Here is a 21096-nt window from a genome sequence, read left to right as displayed (position 1 = left end):
CAAATTTGTTGCATAGGTATGTAACAGAAAGTGAGACTGGAATTGCTTGGCGACTCGTTTCGGCAGTTCAGAATCGATTCTCTATTAGCAGGCAATAACTTTATTTGTCGTGCGCTTTGATCTTTAAAACATTGCAGACCTATTACATTCAGACAGCTCTTTTACACACTGCATGAAAGAGTTTATCTACAAAAAGAACTGTTTTGTTTATCTACAAAAAGAACACCCACAAAAGAAGACAACACTGATCTAGCACTCGTGTATTAACACCGCATGAGGTGAAATGAACATGAAATGAAGTTGTTGTTCTCATTTTGTTGCCAGAGAAAGAGAAAGAGAAAGAGAGAGAGAGAGAGAACATGGCATTGTTCACAGCAGGTGCAGAGGTCCAGGAACAACAGGCCCGTAATAAATGTTTCCCAGCAGCTGGGTTTGGATGAACACATGCGTAAGGTCTGTGTCCAGGCACTGGCTCTGCATCAACCCTCTCCCACCTGCTCACGACGGGACACCATTACTCAAACACCTCGTATTAGTGCGGCTGAAACCACCATTTAATCATCTGCACAGCTTTATCCTTTTATTTATTAAAGCCCACCATGTGCTATTTCACTGAGTGTGGGTGGGTGAGAAAAAGATGGGTCTTCCACCTCCAAAAAATAGTTACCACAGAATATGAGACACTGAGGTAAGTATTTTTTTTAAAGCGCACACCTACGAAATGTTACTTTAGAACACTCATAACTGCACTTTTAAACTAGTACAAGCCAGTACTTTTCAGCAGTTATTGCTGTCATGCCCACAAATAAACAAGGCAGCATGGGGATTGTGGGTAAAATTTCAACTCATCTGAGCAAAACACCAGCTCTTTTTGTCTTGTCGACAGTGCCATTACCTCAGATAATGAAACCCTCTGTTACAAGGCAAACATTTCTATAGTGTTTGCATCAAGTCGAAAGATCAGACAGATGTAATCATAAACTGTATAAAAATGAAAAAAATAAAAAGATTTACAGCATGTCTCCGCTTCCTTCCACTGTAGAAAACCGAAGCCAAAACATCCCAGTAATGGTCGATGCCGATTACATCGTTACGTCACTTAATCGCGAGCATGTTACACCCCGATTTTATAGCATTAAATAACTAACTAATAACAACATTTATTGGAAAAATGTACGCTTGAACATAGATCTGCATGATAAGAACTACCTAAAATGACAGAAACGATCTTTGGAAAAACATTATTTGAAGTCTAATTGGATTTTTTTTAGTTTGGCTCACGTCCCATTCTATTACATTAGGTTGGGGTTTATTAGGTGTACTGCAGCCAGCCACAAGGGGGCGATCAAAATGCTTTGGCTTCACTTTTCAGGACTTGTGCGGCACCCTTGGATGTGACATTCTCTTTAACAGTCTGGGTAGTTTCAGTCAAGGGTCTTCTAGGTGGTTGTGAGGAAAATTTTATGTGATTGGTAGTCAATAGTTAAGAGGTTGCTAAGCAATTGCTAGAATTTTTTAGGTGGTTGCTAGTGTGGTGTAAGGTGGTTGCTAGGTTATTGCTAGGGTGTTGGTTGAAGTGTTCCAGGTGGTTGCTAGAGTGATGTTATGAGGTTGACAGGCGACTGTCAGGGTGTTATAAGTGGTTGCTAGTGTGATGTTAAGTGGTTTCTAGGCAGTTACTAGGTTATTTCTAGGGTTCTGGTGTGATGTAAGGTGGTTGCTAGGTTATTGCTAGGGTGTTGGCTTGATGTAGTTACCAGGTGACTGTTGGAGTGTTCCAGGTGGTTGCTAGAGTGATGTTATGAGGTTGCCAGGTGACTGTTAGGGTGTTATAAGTGGCTGATAGAGTGATGTTCAGTGGTTTCTAGGCAGTTGCTAGGTGATGTCTAGGGTTCTGATGTGATGTAAAGTGGTTGCTAGGTTATTGCTAGGGTGTTGGTTGAAGTGTTCCAGGTGGTTGCTAGAGTGATGTTATGAGGTTGACAGGCGACTGTCAGGGTGTTATAAGTGGTTGCTAGTGTGATGTTAAGTGGTTTCTATGCAGTTACTAGGTTATGTCTAGGGTTCTGGTGTGATGTAAGGTGGTTGCTAGGTTATTGCTAGGGTGTTGCTTGATGTAGTTACCAGGTGACTGTTGGAGTGTTCTAGGTGGTTGCTAGAGTGATGTTATGAGGTTGCCAGGTGACTGTTAGTGTGTTATAAGTGGCTGATAGAGTGATGTTCAGAGGTTTCTAGGCAGTTGCTAGGTGATGTCTAGGGTTCTGGTGTGATGTAAGGTGGTTGCTAGGTTATTGCTAGGGTGTTGCCAGGTGATTGTTGAGGTGTTCCAGGTGGTTGTTAAGCGATGTGAAGAGGTTGCTAGGTGTCTGTTAGGGTGTTATAAGTGGTTTACTACAGTGATGTTAAGTGGTTTCTAGGCATTTGCTACAGCATTTCAAGGTGGTTGCTAGGGTGCTGCTTACTGGCCAAAGACAAAAGAACCCAACTCAAGTCTCCATGACATTTTGGTCTCTGCATAACAAACAGAAATAATACTGGATGTGTTATTTCTGCAAAATGTAATACTTGTACAAAATTAAATCCTGTGTACGAGCAATAATGATTATTGCCTTAGCAAACACCACTAATGAAATCTTTGTTGTCTAGGGGCTACCTGACAAAAGAGAAATGATTTCTTCTTAGGAAAGCGTTGAGCGGAGTTCGGTGGCAGTTTGTGAGACGTCAGCAGGATGCACAGAATTGATCATGCGTTAAAGCGCCCATTCAAACAGTGATGCCGCCCTCCGCAGGTCATTACTCTTGTTAAAGGATGCTTTCCAGCTGTTCACGCTCACCCTCCACTCACTCAAACACAAATACACACACACCGATGAACTCATAATGTGCACACCTGCGCAGGAGCCCAATAGCATGGATCGATGAGATTTGATTGAGTGGGGCTGCAGTCCAGGGTTCAAGTCAAGATGACAGATGAGGTAGCCGTAGGCAAATGAAGGTCACACGGGTAAATTGGATGTGTGTGTGTGTGACAGCACACTAGCCTAGAAGAGGGTCAGAATATCAAATATCCCCCTCCAATCCATCCTGTTTCAGACTGGCACATCATATATCAGTGTGGCAGGAGGGCACACTGCCGCCTGTCTGTGTGTCAAAGGGTAAGACCACACATAACCCCCTCATCACGTCAGTCCTGTCCTGGGGGAAATTTTGCACCAGTTATGTACTTCATATCTTTCATCCATTATAAAAAGTGAAATGTGTATATTTTTATGTCAATCTTAAAATGTTTTCCCCATTCTTAAAATGTATGCATCCTGTTTACACTGCTCAGAGTGGGATTCGAATCAATGTTGACCGGCATGGGAAGTGGGCGTACTAGCAAGTGTGAGCCTGCCTTCCATGCTGGTTGACACTGGTTGGGCCAGGGGAGGTTTACCTGGACAGTTCTTACCAGCTGGCCCATTCCAAATTCCAATATAACTGGCCCTACTCACACCGCTCCGAGAGAGATCCGAAACAGCATCAACCAGCATAAGAGGCAAAGGAGTGGAGTGACATTTATCTACACGGCTCTTCCTACATGCCCATTTGTAGTAAACCATTTGAAGGTCGAATCCTAGGTGTGTGACGAGATCTCGCGAGACTAAAATGGGACGAGATTTCTCGTCGAGTGAAAAGTCGAGTTCTCCAGCTGGACTGCATTCAAAAATATCTTCAGTGTGGTATACAGGACAGATCCAATTGCACCGCCCGAAACCCCCCCCAAAAAACGGCACAACAGAAAACGGCACGTACACATTACATCAGAAGTTTTGTTAGTATGCACTATTTTAGCTCTCTAGTAAAAGGTTGTTTTTAAGTAAGAAGAGTTAAAAATGGCAGTTTAAATGGCACACACATGGGGGTTAGAAAGATTTCAGATTTCATCAAAAATATCTTCAGAAGACGAACAAAGGTCTTACGGGTTTTGAACGACATGAGGGTAATGACACAAATTTCATTTTTGGGTGAACTATCTCTTTAAGTATGTTCAACAAGACCACATGTTTGAAGTGCATTGGTCAAGCATTCACATCTTCATTTGCATACTTGCATTAAGAATGGCTGTAGAATTCAAAGGATGTAGAATTCAAATCCCTATTAAAGGAAAACAAAAGGAAATACTTATTGTTGTCTCATTATTATTATAATTTTTTTTTTGTTATGGTGTTATTATTACATTTCCCATTAAGTATAGTAGGGACATGTTCAGTTACCAAGAGAAACACACGGGTACATCTATCGAGGTTAGGTGCAGAAACATATGTTTCTACTTGGTGTTAATTTAATTTATGGTTTAATTTTCCATCCATGTGTATGTATGCATGTATGTGAAAACTCCTGTTTGTGGTTAAGGTAAAGTTAGGCAAGAAAGAGCAGCAGACACTCCAGCTGTCATGAAAAAAAAAAACCCAGCTTGATTCATGATATCCCAGCATGATTTGAGAACTTTCCAAAGAGCTTTATGCGTGATTTAAAAGAAGCAAGTGATTATGTAAAGGATTCAGCTCAAGAGTCGCCCTAACAGAAGTAGGTTTTGCTCATTCACAGATTCGGGTTTTGTTCGACCACTGAAACAGTTTAATGCACCATTCGTTTTCAGTCGACTGGACCTCTGAGCTTCCAGGCGGATGTCATCCTAGAAGTCATTTGTAGGAAGCCTAATTACTTATAAATGTGTATTTATGTAGAATGCATTATGTATTCTTTGATTCATCTTGTAATGGATGTGCGCTGCAGTTCTCTAATGAGTTTGACCATTTGATGCAGGACTTCACTGTGCGCTGAGATCGTTCTACTTACTGAGAGGAGCTTCCATGTGATCGGGCGCACCTGCCGCGGAATTCCAGACCAGCTCAACTTCCGAAGCTCATCTGCGGACAGGAAAGATTTTTATTAGACAGAAAGTCACTTACTCAGAATAGTACTATGAGTTTATCCCTTGTGAATAGACTGAATTATTAAACAATGCCATCAAAATTCTGCAGGACAAAATGCTGCAGGTTTCCTCAAATAAATGCAGAGATATTTGCAGCCTTTTTGTTTTGTTTTGCTTTGCAGTAAAAACCCACCAATAACCACTGTGTATTTTATATAATTAGTATTAGTTACATGATTTTTTGGGCATAATTAAATTAATTGCGGTTCTGCAGTTGTTGTTGTTCTTCTTATTTAACGAGGTATATAAAGTCCCCCTTTAGTCAATCATTTCATCCCTTAAACCTCACCTTTCATCACCAAAATGACAAAAAAAAAATCGTTCATGTCTTAAAATAGCTTGAATGTAACTCTACACCCTTGCCTCATATACGCGGTTCTATGAATATGCAACTGAGACCCGCCTCCACTCACGATCACACATTAAAGGAGAACTCCGGTCAATTTTAACATTGAGCTCATTTTTTTGTACATTTGGAGTGCTGTCAGTACAGAGAACAACGACAAAGATCGGTGCTGCCTACACCGTGTTATCCTCGTTTTAAAATGTGCACCCTGTTGACTTCAATGGGGCAAGTTTTAAACCTGCTTTTAGCCTCTTAACATCCTTGATGTGTCATTACAAGTGCACAGGTCATGTGAGTGATTCCTTCGGAGTGAACGCGGGTGAATCTGACTGCAGTAGATGTGAAAGAAATATATAAAAAAAATGATGTTTATTCAGCCAGCGCACATACCTGTATTTACATCCTGTTTTCGGTCGAAGTCCACAGTAGTCGATTGTCGAGTTCACGCGCCTAGGTTTAGTACCTATGATCACGCGCGTGAACTCGACAATCGACTACTGTGGACTTCGACCGAAAACAGGACGTAAATACAGGTATGTGCGCTGGCTGAATAAACATCATTTTTATTAATATCTTTCACATCTACTGCAGTTAGATTCACCCGCGTTCACTCCGAAGGAATCACTCACATGACCTGTGCACTTGTAATGACACATCAAGGATGTTAAAAGGCTAAAAGCAGGTTTAAAACTTGCCCCATTGAAGTCAACAGGGTGCACATTTTAAAAAGAGGATAACTCGGTGTAGGCAACACCGATTTTTGTCGTTGTTCTCTGTACTGACAGCACTCCAAATGTACAAAAAAATGAGCTCAATGTTAAAATTGACCGGAGTTCTCCTTTAACCTGATTGGTTACAAGGTAGTTTGTGACGTCAGAAACACAAGCGATTTCAAACCGTGTTTTTGAGACTGTCTTTGGTTCTGCAGTTTTAAAGGTATAGCGGAGGATTTTCTTTTTCCGGGTGGATCATCAAGACTATTGGTCCTCCTAAGTGTCAATCATTCTGGTGATATGTTTACGTAAGGCCGTCGTACGTGCTCGTGCACACGATTCACACGATGGCGTGTGCTCAAAACACAGGTTGGGCTTCCCACTGATGCCTCAGTCGCGAAGTTTCTACTCGACAGGTAAAGTTTGGCATGCTATTTGGAGAAATCCATTTAAAATCACTGCTAGTAAAAGTTAATGTAAACTATGAATAGCTCCTGCATGCTCTCTCGTGCACACGTTTAATAGGCGTTCCCTCTCGGGAGCAGGTAGAGTGTTGCGCATGTGCATTTTTTCAAAAAGTGGAGAGGGCTGTTCTTTTCTAAAATTCGGGAAAATCCTCCGCTATACCTTTAAGGAGAAAATACTCAGCAATGGTGTTGACTTATGAATTTGCACATGTTTGTCTTAAAGCATATTAAAAACACCACATATACATATAAACAACATTAAAAGCTTGATTTTCACCACAGGGGGACTTTAATAATAATAACATGAACCATGAATTGTGCACAATAACAACTTGAAAAATAGGGTCAATTTTAATTTCATGTTGACTTCATAAAGCAAACAGATTTTGATAACACCAGTACATTGCCTACATTCACACAGAGAACCATAAATGTAAAGAACTGTGGGCAACATTTGATGAAAAACACAGCATGGGCTTTGTTCAGAAAGTAATACCACTTACAGTTTACTCCAAAAATAAACAACACACTGTTTTTTTTTTCTGTTTTTTTTTTTTTTGTTTCAAATAGAGCAGACAACTAAACATAATAACATGCAATTTACTAGAGGTTCTTACAAAATGTTAACTGCAGTCTATTTAAAATGTTAAATTAATTCGATTTTTTTTTTTTTTTTTTTTTTTTTCAAACACCACTTGTTTCATTACTGGATGAATCCGCGTTTTTGAACAAATGTGTTATGTGAATGATTCAATGACAAATAATTTTTTGAACAGTCACTTGTCGCCACCTACTGGTGTAAGAATGAAATTGATACGATCTTCACTTGAAGCGTAAAGTTACTTTCAAAAGGTGACTTGCTCTACTTTGATCACTACCGTAGACAAGTTTTAAACTTTTTGTCCCAGTATTACTGTGATAATTTGAATATTTGTAAAAGACACAACCATACCCTTGCAGGGTCAGCGGCAGCCCAAACACAGATTTGAATGTCCCGGTGTGATTTTGTCAAAGGTTTAATAGACAAAGGCGAATCATTGTCATTTAGGAATGAGATTGTGTGGATGTTTGAATCGAGATTGTGATCCTTTAACAATTAATCATGCAGCTTTACACTACATGCAACAATACAGTTACAAACACCAGTACACTATATTGTCAAATTGACCTCTCAGCACCTCATGCATGAAACATAAACATAAAAAAATTGCTCTGTAAATTTTGTAAAACCATTATTACATAAATTGTCATACTGAACTGGCAATTTACACAGGAATACTTTTATAAATGACTTTGTCTGAAAGTTGTTCTGCTCATTCTTCTTGAATGAGGCACATGCTTAGTTCAGCGAGTGACATCCAGTTATCATCCTGGAAATAAACATGGCTATTTTGCATAAAATTGTATTTTGTACAAATTTCCGATCAAATCCAATTAACAAAGTTGTTCAAAATAATGGCTGATTTTTGCATCACAAATAGAAGGATGAATTCAGAAAATGTACACTACATAGAAAAAAGTACAATCAAGTTTTTAATTAAAACATCTGTTGATATGCTCTCAACAGTAAATAGTCTGTCATCAAGGCATCTCTGATAAACCGTTTTCAACATCTAATGATTTAAGACGCAATAATCTGACATATTTAATAGTGCGGATAGCCTCCAAAAAAAGGATTCAGCCTATAACATTGGAATTCTATGGGCGCACCATGCTTTCAATAAGCACTGCGTAAGTGTGGATATGTGAACCCAAGAGTGCTAATGTGAATAAATCTCAGTGAGGCAAATTGGACTTTTAAAATGGACAAAGAGTCCCTGCAGAGCCTTAAAAGAGTGAAAAAGAACTTTAATAGCAAATATTTCTCATTTCGTATTTGTATTGCATATTTCAAGGGTTGATGGCTGTGATCATAATGTGTTGAACGTGGATTAGTCATTTCTCAGAGCCTTGACAACAGGCTGCAGTGTAATGTGCATGCATTTTATTTGACATCAAAGATAAATCTGAATTTTAAATCAGAGGTTGGTTTAAAAAATTTATACAACAGACCAAATGTGCCATGAATACAACAAGAGCCTTCTGGGGAAAGCGTTTTTATATTATTTAAAAAATAAATAAAATAAAAACTCTGATATCAGAGCTGGATGTTTCTTGTGCAGTTTCTTTGTCAGAGCAAAATTAAGACTGAAGAGTATAAATAATGAATAGAGTTGTTATGACTGCAATGCAAATTTGAGTGACTGTAAAAACAGACGTGATTTACTTATTTACACATAATTCATTATTATTGATGGCAATATTTGAAAATGAAATGTTGAATGAAAAATTGACCCAAACTATTCTTCACATAACATTCTTTGCAAGACCACTCAGACTTTTTTTTTTTTTTTTTTTTGTATTTGTATTTGATCTGCAGATTAATAGAAATCATGATTATGAAATCACAATGTAAATGTTGATGGCTGGACGGACGGACGGAAAGAAATACAGGATGGATGGACGGACGGATGGAACTTCTTTGTTCCATTCACTTTTGCAAAGCAGGGAAAAGAGCAGCCTGAACATTCTTCAAAAGAAGTCTTACAGGCTTGGAAAAACATGAAGGTGAGCAAATGATGGTTTTTGTGTGAATTAACCCTGAAACTGACTTTAGGGGTGTAAGCCCGTCTAGATCGGTCCAATGGCGGTATCCGATTGAACGGGTGAAGTTCTCTGCGCATTACTGTCTTTCCTTTTACACAACACAACAAGATTAAATTAAATGAAATACATTTTCTCACATGTATTACCTCGTTATTTCATCTGACTCCATAAATGAAAAAGGTTTTAATGATATCCGAACATCATTAAATGTGAGCGAATGTTTGATAATTCCTTTTAACTATCCTCCTATTCCTAGAACTAGGCCTATATTTTAGCTGTTCGTATTAGAAAGCAATGTCGCTCTGAGGTCCTCACGCCTTCTGTTTAAGGCGGATCTCACGATCACAAGCTCGTCAGTTTTGGTCACTAAACAGAGGTAATTGGCTACTGCAACTGAGATGGTCACATACAAGTTACACAATCAAAGATACTTTGGTATAGCCCCCATGGTTTTGCATAGACTTGAATTTACTTCAGTAGAGGTATGGCCACTATTACAGATGTAAGCTGACCAACATTACTTCTCTTATAATAGCTTTGGATTGGTCATGCCGTGGTTTCCCACATACACTAATCTAAAGTAACATTATATTAAAACAGAGGTAAGACACACCCAGATTTAGATACATAAATACATAAATCAGACCAAGGCAGAAACCTCTTTTCAAATGTAAAGATGAGTTCACAATGGGAATTTGCATTAATCACCGTCCCAGACTTACTGGGGACAGGAGTTGATTAACATGGGGGCACACCCACAGCAGTTAACAAAACTCTCCACACCGTATTACCTTTGGTTTACTTCTGTGGGTACTTCTGTACCAGTCGCACTGAGACATTTCAAATTACACCAAACATGTATAACACTGTATATGATAATTGTTCATATTAAACCATATAGATTTAAGGGTGAATTCAGGTAGGGATAGGTGAAGGGAATGATGTGTACATTAGGAGGTGATCAACTCAAGTGTGATAGTGTCTTGAATGGGGATGATGGTAACATAGCAAGAGAGTTCAAATGTTAATGTCCTTTGTTTTCTCAGAGAGTAGCCCTCTCTTCCATTCTTTCAGTTTCTCTTCCAGTTTCTCCAGTTTTACAGGGGTCAGTTATGCAGTAGTCCAGGTCATTCCAAAGTCTTCATTAAACTATACATAATTATAAAAGTCACCATTTCCAGTCTAACGAATGCATTTGTGCCGGTCTTCACTGTGCTTGTGCATATACCTGTGAAGCTAAAGCGTAAGGACGGAGTTATGAGTGTGTGTTCTCTCCAGGCAGGTATGCTGGGTGTATAGTATATGAGGATGGTAGGTTGTCCTGACACATTGAAGGCTAGCTTTAATGTGCGTGCTGCTTTACGCGGGAACTTTATCGGGAAAGCGCTCAATTCATTAAACACAGAGCCACTCAAGGGTGTCTCCTCGGCTCGCACCTTTGAACCCTCATTTGCGCTGTCAGCTGCAGAAATTAGTCGATGAATCTTGTGCCCTGGCACTTAATTAAACTATCTGTTATATTTCCTCCACGTGGCATTAATCTCACAACGGGGGGGGGGGAGAAAGGAAGGGAGAGGAATTAGACGTTCACTATTTCATCAGCTCATTGTTGCTGTCTTTGTCCCTCTGGAGACGGTGACCTCAAAAGAGGTTGTGATCGTCCGGACAGTTGCTCCTGAAAAGTCGTCTATGGCTGCCAGCTAAATGAGTCTCACGAAACCCGTATAAAATATGCCTGGGCCGTATTTAACCCAACAATCAAACGGCAGAAAAAAAAAAAGAGCATGATCAAATCTGTTGCTTAAATAACAATGAATTTGCATTAATCAAGCAATCACATTTTCAACAAAATTCTTAATGTAATCCTAAAAACTCACTAATTACCACAATGTGGAAGGAAAAAAAAAAACTTATATGGATTTATATTATATTAATTTGTATTACATAATATTATTTTAATTTATAATATATGATATATAATATTATATTATACATTGCATTATACCATGTTATAGTATATTGTTATATTAGGCCTATCTATTATACATTACATTATTTATATTTATATTATATTTTACATTGCATTACATTATATTATATTAATTTATATCATGCTGTATTATATTAATTTATATTATATTATATTACATTATATATTACATTATATTATACCATGTTATATTATATATTACATTATATATTACATTTCATTACATTAAATTACATTACATTACATTACATTATATACAGTGTTCATGTGCCATGGTATCTAAAATTAACACACAAAAAAATATTATTTCATATTACTATTATTGTTGCTAATGTCTGAATAGAATAAATGCTTCATAAGTCACAATACAACACTAAATACAGCGAAAAAAAAAAAAAACTGTTCTTTTTTTGTGAAATTTCACCGTGATGGTTTCGTAAGAACTATATGTGATCCCCATTTTGTATGCAGGTTGTGTGTATCTCTTTGCATTTGCGGACAGTAGTATCCATGCCAAACCACTCGAAGGCAGTCGTTTCATTTTCTTTATTTAATTTGTGTGAGGGTTGTTTATTTCTGTGCCAATGCTGTTTCCACAACACATCTTTCTTTGTTAACTCTACCAAAAAAAAAGCCAAGGAAGCAATAAGATATATTCTGAAAAAACTAAATGATTATTTTGAGTCATTCGGATTTCTTGACAGATGGCTTTCCTCTTATTGCAGTTTAAATTTTGCTAACACAACACGCAAAGTTCATATTGTAATCATATTCGACATCAATGAGCTAAACCTCTCCATCTCATACATAATGAGATATTCATACTGAAAATGAGGTGGGTGAGAGCAAATAAACAAGAATATTTCACAAAAAAAATAACTGAGCGTTTCAATAGAGTGTCACATCTCATTTTCAAGAATACATGCCATTTCCCACAAATCTATTATCTTTTTTAACCCATGGTTGGCAATCCCTCCACAAACCCTCCACAAAAAAAAAAAAATACAAATAAATAAGTAAAATAAGAGCATAAATAAATACAAGTATACATAAGTCATTAAATAAAAAAACACCTCACCCTCATGCCCATATGACTTTCATTCATGGAAACCTAAAAGATGTTTTGCTAAATATTCAAGCTGCTCTTGTTCGTACAATGAAAGTTAATGCATCATGAAAGTATAATAAAATTAGTCCACATGACGTGTATTTCAAAGCATTTCCTTTGACGTTCAACAACTGAAAAAAGGATTGGAGCAACATGACTGTGAGCAAAATGATGACAGAATATGTATGAATTCCTTTAAAACGTTCATACTGCAGTTCTCCAGTACGAGTGCATGATTATTACACGACCGCAGTCCATTATATGTTCTTTATGAAGAACACTATGTCTCCAGACCACATTATAGATTAGAATGCCTTCCCAATGTACATCATTGTGTTGGCTCTGCGCAACAGTCGTCTAGTGGTCTATTGTGTGCTTCAAACACTGCCGCAGACTGAATCGAACACAAGAACTCTGAATAGACTGGCAGAGGCAGAATGTGCTCTATAATCCCTCAAAGAAGCACTACAACTACTAAAAAGAAAACATATGATGCCACTTCATACAGGACTCCAATGGTTCATCTGAGAGTTTATTTAAGAGACAGCAAAGGAAATAGCAATAGAGACAGAGAGAGAGAAAATTTAATGACACGCTCCATTCGCCAGGGGACACGAGGGTTCTCAGTCAAACCCACTGGAGTGCTAATCATCAGGAGTGAAAAAGAAACAGAACCCAGTATTCATATTTGGCTATTAGGTTCCCTCAAGACAGTGGCAGTAGAAGAAGCTCCGTGTGTCACAATACAAGCATACTTTATATTTTAATAGCGTCATTCTCATTTATTCATTTGGCAGATACTTTTACCCAAAGCAACTTACATTGCATTCAAATTATTCATTACGGTGACCAAAACAGGATATATTCAGTTCACTTAGTTACACATATTGCCAAAAGTTTTGGGACGTTTGCTTTACATGCACATAAACTTTAATGACATCCTATTCTTAATCTGTATTGGGTTTAATGTGGAGTTGGCCCACCCTTTGCAGCTATAACAGCTTCCACTCTTCTGGGAAGGCTTTCCACAAGGTTAAGGAGAAGCGCATTTGTGAGGTCAGGCACTGATGTTGGACGAGAAGGCCTGACTCACAGTCTCCGCTCTAATTCATCCCGAAGGTGTTCTATCGGGTTGAGGTCAGGACTCTGTGCAGGCCAGTCAAGTTCCTCCATACCAAACCTGCTCATCCATGTCTTTATGGACCTTGCTTTGTGCATTGGTGTGCAGTCATGTAGGATCAGGAAGGGGCCTTCCCCAAACTGTTCCCACAAAGCATGAAATTGTCCAAAATGTCTTGGTATGCTGAAGCATTAAGAGTTCCTTTCACTGGAACTAAGGGCCCAAGCCCAACCCCTGAAAAACAACCCCACACCATAATCCCCTTCCACCAAACTTTACACTTGGCAAGTACAGTTCTCCAGGTAACTGCCAAACCCAGACTCGTCCATCGGATTGCCAGACAGAGAAGCGTGATTCGTCACTCCAGAGAACATGTCTCCACTGTTCTAGAGTCCAGTGGCAACCTATCACGGTACCACGCTTGAATTCACTGAGCTCCTGAGAGCGACCCAATCTTTCACAAATGTTTGCAGAAGCAGTCTGTGTGCCTAGGGGCTTGATTTTATACAGCCATGGAAGTGATTGGAACACCTGAATTCAATGATTTGGAGGGGTGTCTCAATACTTTTGGCAATAGCGTATGTTGTGGCCACGAAATATGAACAAAGACTATAGAATTACACAAGACGCATCACCTGTATTGTTTTGAATGGGGAAAAGTGCAATGCTCAATATGCGGAATAAGTCCCGCCTTTTAAATAAGAGCCAATAGACGCGCGGTTCCACTGCACCTGCACATTAGCTTGATCCAGCCTGTAAAATGTCATTTTCTGTCATGATTCGAGAGTTTAGAAAATAAATAAATTATGAGACAGTTGTTGTCAGATTTCATTGGTGATTTCAAATATGAAATTTAATCGTAAGCTTGGCGTATTGAAGAATTTTATCTTTACCCATTCAAAAAGACAGGAGCTGCACTTGCATGCTCGAGACGAGAGGCATTTCAAAGATGGCCGCCGAGTGAAATGACTTGTCTTAAAGGGAATTTGATATTAACTCGTTGGAATGCGTTATCACCTATAGTCCTGAAAGAATGGTCCTCTCATAAACATGAACTGTCTTTATTCTGAGCTATAAAAGTTTAGTTTGACACTAAAACTTGTAAGGTAGATTGAATGGCAGCGATAAGTCATATAAAGGACACTGCAGCACGTGGCAGAGCCATAAAGTAATGCAGCTCTGGTAAAGAGATACTTCACTGTATTAACGCAGGCTGCTGAGGATGATATGTAGTTCAGGTATCTGGGGAGAGCGTACAGTAGATTCTTCCTCTGGGGTCTTAGAATAACTGCGCCGTTGTATTTCATTGATTGCATTATGAATTTTCTTTCTCTTTCATATGAATTGCGTCATGAGCCAGGTACAGCCAAAGCCAGGTGACACATTTCTGGACAGAAATAAAGTTTGTAAAAAAGTGCAAACTTTGCCTTCGGAGCAGATTTCGGGCCAGTGCATCTGATTCACAAGTTCAGATATCTCTGAAAGAACTAAAGTTGGGGCGTAAGATATTCTAACAAAGTGGTTCTCAACCAGTAGAGACCTAAAAAAAATAGGTTGCATGGCTGTTCAAATAAAACAATTTTAAACGCAAATCTCAATAATGCAATATAACTAATATGTATTTGTGTTTAATTACGATAAAGAAAAAGCTTGAGATTTTTGTCAACTAAATCCTTCAAATAAGCTGTTCAATCCAGAAATCTTTGACTGGAACTCAATATATTCACTACCACCACCACCACCACCACCAAAAAAAAAAAAAAAAAAAAAAAGGTCTACACTGTAAAAAAAATAAATATTTGATCAATAATTTATGACAACATATGTTTTAACTCATCAAAATAAGTTAAGCAATGTTCATCCAAGTTGATTAAGGCAGCAAATTTGTTTTTTTGGGGGGAACTGGGAGAAACTGCCGTTCTTGAAATGCACTGAGATAAATAAGTAAGTCTCAGAATCTACAAACTGGTGCTTCCTTCACTTCTGGGGCTTGGTTTACCACAGTTAATTATGTCTCGAGTGCTGCCTGTTAAGATTTGAGTGCTCACCAAGGTTATCTGAACAACTGTCAGGAGTACTTCATGACTGTAGATCAGATCCAGGTGACCTTGTTCAGCTGTAGACTGCTTAAACAGAGAACATGATGTGAGCAATATCTGTGAGCAATATTCTCGATTTCTCTATGATGAAAAGATACTGCCACGGAGTCATAATTACAAAAAAAAAAAAAAGTGAACACAGGCTGCAAAACATTGACACTGCAATAAAGCACTAAGAAAATGGTTGCATTTTAGCACTATCCACAAATAGATCATTTCTATCCATTAAAATTAAAGTATTGTCCTCCAAGAAAATGTCAATCACCAATTTCAGGAGATAACTAAATAATATACAGTATGAGCTATTTTAAATAAATTTTATTTTCATTTAATTTGTGATTTGCTTTACTTGGTACCGTGCTGGGATGTGCTGAAGGAGACTTTACAGAGTGCTTGACTCTTGCATTGCCAATACAAAGATCTTGACAAAAAAATTAATACACCTCTTGATGGGAATAAATGATGTTATTTACATCAAGAGGTGCATCAATTTTTGGTCGAGATCTTGTATTGACAATGCAAGAGTCCAGCACTCTGTAAAGTCTACAGAAAACTCAAGACTACAATCGAGGCGTTTCAGGGAGTTCAGAACAGTGCTTACTTATATAGAGAAGAACTCCATTTAAGGGGCTTTCGCACCAGGTAGTTATAGGAGCTAGCCAGCAGGGGCAATCCCCCAAGAAGTAAATGTTCCCTCAGGACCATTTTCCTGACCATTTTTAAACAGTTAGAACTGTGAAGTGACGTAAGCTGTCACCTACACCCTGCCGCTCTGGTTGTTGTGTGGAACTTTTATTTTGACAGCGCTGAGAGCGGCTTGGCCAGAGCCAGAGCACACTTTAGTGTCGGTTCATTTATTGCTTTTTATATAGGCTATAAACGTAAAAATGGTTGGTGCCAGTGTTTCGCATGGTTTCAGCCAATCAACATACACTTACATCACTGGTAGTTCCTATTGTGCTGGGTTAGACCCTACTCTAGGGTCTAAGCCGTGTTTTCAACGCAGGAACTTTCCCCAGGAACTAGGGACTTTGGGGTGGTACTCTGTGAAGTTCCGGGTAAAAAATTCCCCCTCAGAAAGTCCCTGCTTGCGAGGTAGTACTTTTTCAAAGTTCGGGAACTTCCGGGGGTGGGACTTGGGGCGCTGAACATGCTGATTGGTTGAGGTCATGCCGCATTTTGATTAGTTGACTCCATGTAGTTTGAGACACTTATTTCAACCACCATTTTTTTTTTAAATCTGTTGCAGTGCTTGCAGTAAGATTTGTTTGCTATTCTAATCAACAATGGAGTTTAAAAAATACGACTTACAGACCGACGATGAGGTTCAGGCTTTATTAAGCTTAAATTCAGAGGATGAAATCCAGCGGGAACTGTGCAGTCCTACGTCACCGGACTAATTTGCCCAATCTTCACGATACTTTAGACCGCAGTGGAAACGCAGACAGCAACAGCTCTGAGGGAAAAAAAAGTTCCTGGGACAAATTGTTCCAGGTAATTTTGGGAGCTTTAGTTCCCCCAAAAAAGCGTTCCTAAAACTAGGAAGTGTTCCCAGAAATCGTTCCCAGTTCTTGTGAACCCAAAGCCCCTTTGGAGTGGACTTGTAACTTTGCATACCTTTTTCATTCTTAAACAGCAAAATTACACATAAAGAAAGTTGAAAATGCAGGACTCCGTTAAAACCAAATGAGGATGTGGAAAATAATCAGCGTTGTTAGATTACTTCAGATTCCTGCAGTGATAAAGGTAATTGGCTAAACTATGAATATCTTACCTCATATTGGCAGAAATGAGAAATAGTAACATTAGCCTACTGCTTAATGCCGTGAAACACAAACAGTGAAACAAATCAGTCAAAACATTGATTTTTAAGTTCATTCTCAATTAAAGGTTTACTTCAACATCAGCATTCGTCACAGATGTAGCAGAGTGGTTTAGTCATTTACCAATTCAGAAATCAAATGACTGGACAAATTGAAGGAAAGCAGTATCTACAGATTAATCCCAGAATTTGTGCTGATTATACAATAAAGGGATAACAAATATACATCAAACACGAGAGAATAATCTATTAAAACTCAAATGTTAAAATAAAATGTGTATATACTTGCAATATACTCCAATATTCTAAACCCATGTGACTGTGTGAGGATGCGGATCGCGATGCGGCAAGTTAAAACATTAAGTTAATGCGTTTTTGTCAATGTTAAGCTTGATAGAACAGAAAAGCGAGAGGAATTCTACTTCATTACTCTACATAAAACCGCAATTCAAATGTACATGCATATTCTCTCTACTTTTTCATGTTTTTAGATTCATTCACAGCACATGAAACGTCTCCAGGAATGCTTGCAATGGCTCAATGCCAGATTCTCAATATAATATTCTTGAATTCCTTAAAGAATTTCTGTGCCACAGATGCCACTAAACTAAGTTAATTTGAATCTGACTGCATTTATAATATTGAGGTTGAGCACCCACAGAAGAACCGGCTGTGATAAGACCACGAGAGCACCACAGCTCCCCCATCTGAGACACACAGAGAGAAAAGGTAGTCAAACGGTAAAGAGAAGGGTCCAATAGAGGTGATGCATCGCCATGGCAACAGTGGACAGCATCAGCAAGTAATTGCTTCCTGTTATTGTATCTCTCTCTCTCTCTCTCTCTCTCTCTCTCTCTCTGAGGTAAAAGCTGACCATCTGATGGCATCACTCTTAAAAACACGTCTGTCAGGTACTCATTAATTTGAAGACAAAGACGGCACCAAACGCTCCAGAAACGAGCTTGTAAGAAAAAAAAAGAAAAAAAACTACTTTTTGCTCATTACTGTGCGTTAGATATGACAAATTAAATGTCTACGTACTGTTCTATCTATTTTCAAAGACGCTTTGGTACAATGCTCCAATACACGACACATTAAAAGTTTGGACATGTTAGACTAAAACGTTTCTTATGATCTTAAGAAAATTGAGATCTAAAGGCTCACACTTCAATGCTTGACATTTATTTTGTAGACAAAATGAACTGTGCCTCCTTAAGTTTTCTTTTCATAACCTTTACTTACTTTATGCGCGTACTTAAACGTACGTAGCAGAGAGTGAATACAAAGTTGGCTGGAGTCCCATTAAAAGTTGGTCAAAGTTTGTCACACCAAGATTGTTATGTATTTTAAATTACTAATTTCCTCCTCCTTTCTGAGCCTTCAGGCCCGTTCACACCAAAAACAATAACCATAATGATAATGATAAAGATAGAGTTCTAAAAACCGTTCTCAAAATGAAAGAATAGCAAATTTCAAACCACAGCTATAACAATAACGGCACAGAGAAACAATATCGTTGGAATCACTTTCAGAACGGTTTTATCCAGCTGATGAACGATAAAAACATTGACAGCCAATCAGAATCTATCCTGCTGTAATGAGCTCGAGCATTTAAAGCAGCAGACAAGAACGCGCGTAGAATAAACAGAACGATATAATCCGCTGGTGTGGACGCTAATATAGTAAAAGGAACCGTATGTAAGAAATGTATTTCAATTAATCATAAAATGGCCCTGATATGTCACTAGACATTAAGAAATCATGATCATTTCAAATACTTATATCACTGACAACAGTAGTCCGGCCAGGATATTGTCATTTAAAAGTGAAGTTGCAGCCCTCAACTGATGTTGAAGTTGTCATGTTGTGTTTTGGCCTGAAGCGCCACCCTCCACCTATCTACCAATCACGAAGTCAGTAGTGTTTCGGCATCCGGGTTGCCAGCTCTGCTCTAGTTTACCACAGCTGCAGCTACAAACGTTTCGGATAAAAAATGTCTAACGTTACGAAACCTAAAAGACCTCGTTATGAATCCGAAATACGTCGTGACAAAGTCCGAAATAAAACAAGGATTTGTATAGGAGATGCCTTTGAAAGATGGAGACGGCTGAAAACGGAGAAGAATTTGAAGACAGACGCCAACGTTGCTAATTTTCTCCTGGACAGGTAAGATTCATCTATGTTTGGCTAACTTGTACTTAATGTAAATGGACATTTCAAATATTCATGACAGTCGAACAAAGTTATGCATGTTCGTGCAAAGTAACGTTACGTTAGCGCATATGGAGGAGGTGGGTCATCGAATTGAAAAGGTAAGGAATTGTTTGGGAAATGAAAAACGGCGAGTCGTCATTGCTAACATTACCAATGCATTATCAGAGCCCGTTTCTCTGTCATTATGCTGAGACGCTGAGGAAAACAACATTAGCACGCCCATGTAGGGTGTAGGACTCATGCAGTGTAGGACTCGTCACTTGCCACTGGAAGCTCCTTGTAGCAGCCTACGTTCCTGCTGGATCCTGCAGCCTAGCTGGTAACCTCGAGTCAGGGGGGAGGGGGAGGGGATACACCGCTCTACAGTAATTTGAAAGTGATTGCAGTACCAGTTTTGGCCACAATCTTACATACGGTTCCTTTAACTTTAGTTATCGTTCTTGGTGTGAACGGGCCTATAGAATTAAACAATTAAATATATTAGTTTACTGTGAAAAAACAATAAAAGTGTTCACAGAAAAAATTATTTATTTTAAAAAATTATTAATTTTTTTTGTTCAAAATGCAAGGCTGCCCGATAAATCGTAAATATTTGTGGTTTCAGAGTGAAGCGCATCATTTAGACGTGTAGTTCAAGATGCAGTGTTTCAGGGTATGTTCACGCTTGTCAGATTTGGCTGGATTAAAACGAACTCTGGTGTGATTGCTCTGTTAGTGTGGCTCATTTGATTAAGTGTGAACGCTCCCATCCGAACCCTGGTGCGCACCAAAAACCAAACAAACTGTTTTGCATGTGAAAACCACTGCCATAGTTCACACTTTCAATTCATTCAGGAGTATCCAAGTTGCTGAATACTGTTGATTTGCAAATGTCATGGTTGATGGTAATGGTATAGCCGATATAATGGCATTTTCACCGTTTCAATAAAATTGGGATATGGGATATCACAGTCAGTTTCACCTAAACCTTATGTTATAATAAGAAATATATCAACACAGGGGAAAGAAAGGTGGCTTAGTGCCATTTCTCGGGATCTTGGAGTTATTATGAGTCACTGCCAATAGAGGGCAGTCATCAGTGCTTTGGATGGATGGATGGGAATTCATTATCATGTTGGAGACCCCAGCTTAATTATAGATTTCATTCATATTTCATTCTGCTGCCACATGTCTGACTCATAATTTCAGATGTCTAATAACGGCAACAGCAGCCAAACTGATTCAGGGACGCCCTGAGAGGCAGTCAAATGAAACCAGAACTGGCACGCCAACGTCCAGAGGCCTGTCAACATCGACACCGTCCTGACTTCATGGATCTGCAATGCTTAAACCCCAAGGATGTTGCTGAGCGATGATATGAGAAATATGCAAAGACGGTTGAGATTACAAACTGTTAAAGCACCCCTGTGGTGAAAATCCAGCTTTTAATGGTATGTTTAGGCTATATGTTAGGCTTGGGCGGTATTCGAATTTTGAAACCGTCAAACCGCCTCCCTATTTTACCGGGGTATACGGTATTACCGTGACTAATTAAAAATTATGACATAATGGGCTCAGATGGCGTCACCAAACTGTTGGCTTGTGCCTACACCG

General features: G+C 38.8%; 1 protein-coding gene across 3 annotated transcripts in view; it reads right to left on the bottom strand.

The window, feature by feature from the left end:
• Positions 1-21096, bottom strand: part of tbc1d22a (TBC1 domain family, member 22a) — a 162744-nt gene that overhangs the window by 127247 nt on the left and 14401 nt on the right. For all 3 annotated transcript variants that reach the window (XM_084406331.1, XM_084406333.1, XM_084406332.1), the window contains exon 5: positions 4843-4913. In XM_084406331.1, coding sequence (XP_084262457.1) covers positions 4843-4913 — 71 coding nt within the window. The remainder of the gene's footprint in view (positions 1-4842; positions 4914-21096) is intronic.

The sequence above is a fragment of the Rutilus rutilus genome (assembly GCF_951802725.1).
Source record: "Rutilus rutilus genome assembly, chromosome: 4".
NCBI lineage: Eukaryota > Metazoa > Chordata > Actinopteri > Cypriniformes > Leuciscidae > Rutilus > Rutilus rutilus.
The sequence above is the reverse complement of the archived record's forward strand: the minus strand, read 5'-3'. Positions and strand labels throughout refer to the sequence as shown.